Below are 6,382 nucleotides of genomic sequence, written 5' to 3'. Positions count from 1 at the left end.
GATTTGTTGGAAATTCAAAACTACGCAAAATTCAAAAAAAGTTGGATTTTCTAGCTTATCTGGCATCCGAGATATGGCCATCAGAAGAGACGCAGACAACGAGAGTGTCTGCCGCCCTCCTCTTTCCCCACACTCTCTCGCGCTCTAAATTACAATAGCTCATATCTCAGCTCACAGGGCGTCTAGAAACCTGATTTTTTCACCAGTTTTTCGGAAATTTTCTCTATTTTTCAATTTCTCAAAAAATTTTCAAATTTCAGCTGCGACGGATCAACGTCAACAATTTACATGAATGGATTCATTTGTGGTTTCCCTCCGAATTATGAGATTTAGGATATAGATATGTTTTTGAAGTTTAGACTAGACACTCTGTTTTTTTTAATGTTTCATATTTGTTTCCGAATGAATTTTATAACAGAATTTTTTTTCGGGTTTCCATGGGAATTCTGAATTTCCTTGTCTATTATTTTTCGATTTCCCGAATGTTTCTTGGGTTCAAGATTTAAAAAAATCATGAAAATCCTCTCTTTATTTTTTCTAATTTTCCAGGTTTCGTATACTACGGTAAGTTTTATTTTTCCAGATTTCCAAATGTCCAGATGTCCAAAAATTTGGAAATTTTCTTTTTTGGCGCTATAACTTGGCTCAAAATGGTCCGAATTTTTTGAAATTGCATTTTAAGAATTCTGAGATTTTGGAAATCATTTGAGACATATTCAAAAACCTGAAAAATTGAAACTTGTGGACATCCGGACACTTGGAAATCTGGAAAACCTAAAAATCAACTTATTGACCCATAACTTGGCTTAAAATGATCCGAATTTTCTCAAATTTGAATTTTTCTGGAATTTTAGAATCCCGCCAAAATGAATCTAATTTATGGAACGCCTTCTGAATACAAGACGTCATCGAAATTTGAATTTTCCTGGGATTACTGTATCTCGTATTGCTATCAGATGTCGACATGTCTAGCTGCATATTATCAAGGCGACTTTCCGGAGATTTGTGAAATTTTTGAAATTGGAAATCTGGCGAAAATTCGAAAATTGAATGCGTACTCTGGAAAAATTATGGCGGTAAAGGTGAAATTTTGAATTTTGAAAATCCAAAATAAATATTTTTGAACGTTTCCAGACAACCTCTCCATCTGAATGCTCCGCAAGCTCTAATGACAGTTTGATGGCTGGTACAGTATCCACAGCATCCACGTGGCAAAACTACAGTATCCAAGTTTCCCAAGATTTTTGGACAATAGATTCGAGTCCATTTTTTGAATGTCCGGAGAATTTTAGATTATGGAATAGAGCCAAAGGATATTGGTGTATGAGGGTAGGTTCTGTAGGGGTACTGTAGGAAGCCTACAGGAACCCTACAGTATGCTAGGATTAATGTAGCTTACTGTAGGTCCACTTTAAAATCGGAATCAGTCAAATGGACAGTGCTACATATTGCAAAGAAAGTTATGGGGGCATGTTGAGTGGATTCGATTCGTATGCGGAGAAACTATGGGTTGTTGGTGAGTACTGTAGGTTACTGTAGTTTCCGGATTATTGTAGTTTTTCCAGGAATCACAAAGTCGTTGGTCAATCCGAGCTTTCAATTCGATGGATATTGGATAAATGGGATTCGGAAGGATTCTTGTAGATACCGTAACCAAACCGGACCGGATTGTGATGGAATAGCAGTAAAATTTTCGAATTTGGCTCATTTTTAACTTCAAAATGAGCCCAAACACGACCCATCTAGCTATATTTTGGTTTTTCGAAGGTCCATGCGCCTTTAAAGTCGAAAACTCAAAGTTGACCAAAATAGGTCGTGATTGGGCTCATTTTGAAGCTCTAAACGCAGGAAACTTGCTTAAATTGGTCAAATTTCGTAAACTTTCAGGCGTTTAATATTACGGACCCTTTAATGTACAATACCACTTCATACGTTTGGGGCAGCGATTATCAGCCGGATGGATATGAAAATGGTATTTGGATCCACGACTGTTTGGTTTTTAGAGTGCAACCACAAAGTGGAGCAGGAGTCGATGACCTACCGTAAGCATACAGTAATCCTGAAATTCAGAAATCCTGAAATTCAGAAATCCTGAAATTCAGAAATTCAGAAATTCAGAAATTCAGAAATTCAGAAATTCAGAAATTCAGAAATTCAGAAAATTCCTTGAGAAATTCAGAAAATTCCTTGAGAAATTCAGAAAATTCCTTGAAACGTTGGACTTTCAGGATTTTCAGATTTCCGAGTGTCCGGATGTCCACAAGTTCAGATTTTCAGATTTTTTTTCTTGACTCAAAATGCATCAAATTTTTTCAAATTAGAATTTTTCGAAACTTCAGAATCCCGCCAAAATGAATTTAGTTCATGTAACGCCTTCTGAACTCTCCATAATTTGAATATTCCTGGTATTACTGTAAATTCAGAAATTCTGAAATTCTGAAATTCTGAAATTCTGAAATTCTGAAATTCTGAAATTCTGAAATTCTGAAATTCTGAAATTCTGAAATTCTGAAATTCCTAAATTCTGAAAATCTGAAACTCTGAAATTCTGAAATTCTGAAATTCTGAAATTCTGAAAATCTGAAACTCTGAAACTCTGAAATTCTGAAACTCTGAAATTCTGAAATTCTGAAATTCTGAAATTCTGAAATTCTGAAATTCTGAAACTCTGAAATTCTGAAATTCTAAAATTCTGAAATTCTGAAATTCTGAAATTCAAAAATTCTGAAATTCTGAAATTCTGAAATTCAGAAATTCAGAAATTCAAAAATTCTGAACTTCTGAAATTCTGAAATTCTGAAATTCTGAAAATCTGAAAATTCCTTGAGAAATTCAGAAAATTCCTTGAAACGTTGGACTTTCAGGATTTTCAGATTTCCGAGTGTCCGGATGTCCACAAGTTCAGATTTTCAGATTTTTTTTCTTGACTCAAAAGTGCATCAAATTTTTTCAAATTAGAATTTTTCGAAACTTCAGAATCCCGCCAAAATGAATTTAGTTCATGTAACGCCTTCTGAACTCTCCATAATTTGAATATTCCTGGTATTACTGTAAATTCAGAAATTCAGAAATTCTGAAATTCTGAAATTCTGAAATTCTGAAATTCTGAAATTCCTAAATTCTGAAAATCTGAAACTCTGAAATTCTGAAATTCTGAAATTCTGAAATTCAAAAATTCTGAAATTCTGAAATTCTGAAATTCAGAAATTCAGAAATTCAGAAATTCAAAAATTCTGAACTTCTGAAATTCTGAAATTCTGAAATTCTGAAAATCTGAAACTCTGAAACTCTGAAATTCTGAAATTCTGAAATTCTGAAATTCTGAAATTCTGAAATTCCTAAATTCTGAAAATCTGAAACTCTGAAATTCTGAAATTCTGAAATTCTGAAATTCAGAAATTCAAAAATTCTGAAATTCTGAAATTCTGAAATTCTAAAATTCTTAAAATTCCTAGAATGCAGGATTTTAGAGGTTTAAACATCTAAAAATCTCGAAAATTCAAAAAAATTGAAAATTTACAAAGATCCAAAAATAGCCCTGAAATCTTGAGAACGGTGAGCGTGTGGCCTAAAAATTCTACAGTAATCTGCAGTATTTTTTTTCAGATGCACATGGACTGGAAACGCCAAAAAAGTGTTCTTGAATGGATTTATTTGCGGTGTCCAACCAGAGGAAATTTAAATTTTCAATTTTTTAAAATTAATTTTTAAAGAGTATAAAATTTTGAGGTTTATAAAAATATTAAAATGTCTAAAAATTACAGAAAAAATATAAAAAATATTTTTAAAAACTTCTAAACAGGACGAAAAACTAGAAATTTCAAAAAATTAGGGACATCCGGTCATCCGGACCCACAGAAAAAATTACATGGACTCTTCACTAAAATCCGGGTCCTCATCTGAAAGATTTTCTGAAGAGTTCTCTGGAATTACAGAATTTTTCCAAGCGAAAAACTTGAAAGATTGACGTGTCAAAATGTAGGACGCCGAGTAGTCTTCGGTCTTCAAATCCATTGCGTTTTTCAGAGAATACGTGGTTTTGTCGACTCTGGAAAATTTTTTAGAGTTTAAAAATGAAATTTTTGGATTTGGGAGGTTTTGAGCTTCAAAATGAGTATAATCAAGGGGTAGTTTGGAGTTTTGCAATTTCTGGCCTAATACCGGTTTTGGCCATAACTCGGCCAAATTTGGGTAAAATTCATTTTTGCCAATAGTTTTGAATTTGCCTGGTTTTGAGCTTAAAAATGAGTATAAACCAGGATAGGTTTAACATTTTTTTATGTTTGCCTTGAAATTGTCCTCAACTTGCCTATAGGCCATAATTCGGTCAGTTTCCGTCCAATTTTAATTTTGCAAACAATTTTGAATTAGGCAAGTTAAGACCTTCAAAATGAGTATAAACAAGACTAGGTCTAAAAATTTTTATTTTTGTCTTGAAATTGGCCTAAAATTGGTTTAGGCTATAATTCGGCCATATTTAGGCCAAATTCATTTTTGCCAATAATTTTGAATTTGGCAAGTCGAGAGCTTTAAAATGAGTATAAACAAGGATATGTTCGAAATTTTAAGATTTTCGGCCTAAAATTGTCCTCAACTTGCCTATAGGGCATGATTCGGTCAGTTTCCGTCCAATTTTAATTTTGCAAACAATTTTGAATCAGGCAAGTTAAGAGCTTCAAAATGAGTATAAACAAGCTTAGGTTTAAAATTTGGAAATTTTCGGCCTAAAACTGGTACAGGCCATAACTCGCCCAATATTGGGCCGATTCAAATTTTTCAAAGTTTTGAATTTGCCGAGTTGAGTGCTTTGAAATAAGTATAAACAAGGGGTACTTTGGTAAATGTTGATTTTTGGCCTAAATCTGGCTTGACTAATTTCAGGCCAATTTGAATTTTCAAACTTACCTGTAGAGCATTTTTTCAATTGCATGTTCTCTGCGTCTCTTCTTTCCACCCAATGCCTGCTTCAACTCTCGAAAATCATGGGATTTCATTGATTTTTTGAATCCCAACCGCAAAAATTTTAATTTAGGCTTTCCGCCAGTTTTCACGAGTGAACAACGTCCAAAATGTCCAAATAGTCACCGTCGAAGTTTCGGATTTTCAAAATTTCATAGTCTAAGCGAACCAATTTGTAGACCGGCAGGCCTGACCCATTGGCAATTGACACGTGGCGAATTAAGTGATTCTGGAAGCAAAAATTTTGGTACTGTAGGTGTACTACAGTAATCTCAGCATGTTAGGATTACTGTAGCTTCCTGAAGGTCCAATTTAAAACTGGAATTAATCAAATGGAAAAGGCTAAAGATTGTCAAGAAAATTATGGAGGAATTTTGAGAGGATTCTAGGAGAAATTATGGGTTGTTGGTGAGTACTGTAGGTTACTGTAGTTTTTGGATTACCGTACATTACTGTAGCGGTACTGTACTATCACAAGGTTTTAAAAAAATTTTTAAAAATTTTCTAGAAATCACAAAATCCTTAGTCAACCTGAAATTCAAGTTTGATGGATATTGGTTGAATAGGATTTGGAAGGATTCTTGTAGATACCGTAACCCGGCTAGGACAGATTGTGAAGGATTAAAAATAAGATTTTCGAATTTCGCGCATTTTTAGCTTTACAATGAGCCCAAACAGGACTAATTTCGTAAAATATTGATTTTTCGACGGTCCATGCGCCTTTAAAGTCGAAAATTCAAAGTTGTCCAAAATAGGTCGTGTTTGGGCTCATTTTGAAGCTCTAAGCGCAAGAATTTGAATTCTTATTTATTTTCCTTAACTCTNTCTGTCCTAGCCGGGTTACGGTATCCTCAAGACTCGGGGTTCCTCTTGAGTCGACCTGCTGGCGTGCACGCGCGGCTCTGGCCGCCGAAATTCAAAGTTGACCGAAATTGGTCATGTTTGGGCTCATTTTGAAACTCTAAACATTGATTTCTCAAATCTTACATTTTCGAAATTCCCAAAATTCGCATATTTGCCCATGGTGACTTTTTGAACCGCCACCAAATTTCCCATCACCGCTGACCACGCCCCAATGCTCATTGTCTTCAGAATTGACACTTCCCGGGCCAGTTGAAATTCCAGGCGGGACCCCAAAAATTCCAGAATCTCCTGAAACTTGTTTTCGCTGAAACCCAGGAAAACGCGAGTCAAAAATTCGGGGAAAAGCTGGAAAATCTGGTCCAGGAGGGTGATGACACCGAAGTTTAGGTCGTCCACGTAGAGTTTGTACTTGTCAATGTCGTAGTCGTCGCTGAAAAATTTTAGAAAATTCTCAAAATTTTGAATTTGGGAGATTGAGAGCTTTAAAACGAGTATAAACAAGGCATGGTTTTGATATTTTGAATTTTTGTCCCAAAATTGGTTTGGGCCATAACTAGGC

General features: G+C 34.8%; 1 protein-coding gene across 1 annotated transcript in view; it reads left to right on the top strand.

The window, feature by feature from the left end:
- Positions 1-2,046, top strand: part of Cbr-clec-115 — a gene marked incomplete at both ends in the record, with an annotated part of 3,481 nt that extends 1,435 nt beyond the window's left edge. Inside the window, 5 exons of the mRNA XM_045241363.1 lie at positions 855-1,082; positions 1,135-1,329; positions 1,405-1,516; positions 1,566-1,684; positions 1,888-2,046. Coding sequence (XP_045096579.1) covers positions 855-1,082; positions 1,135-1,329; positions 1,405-1,516; positions 1,566-1,684; positions 1,888-2,046 — 813 coding nt within the window. The remainder of the gene's footprint in view (positions 1-854; positions 1,083-1,134; positions 1,330-1,404; positions 1,517-1,565; positions 1,685-1,887) is intronic.
- Positions 2,047-6,382: the final 4,336 nt, after the last annotated feature.

The sequence above is a fragment of the Caenorhabditis briggsae genome (assembly GCF_000004555.2).
Source record: "Caenorhabditis briggsae complete genome, chrI, whole genome shotgun sequence".
Lineage (NCBI taxonomy): Eukaryota > Metazoa > Nematoda > Chromadorea > Rhabditida > Rhabditidae > Caenorhabditis > Caenorhabditis briggsae.
This window is presented reverse-complemented; position numbering and strand designations above follow the sequence as displayed.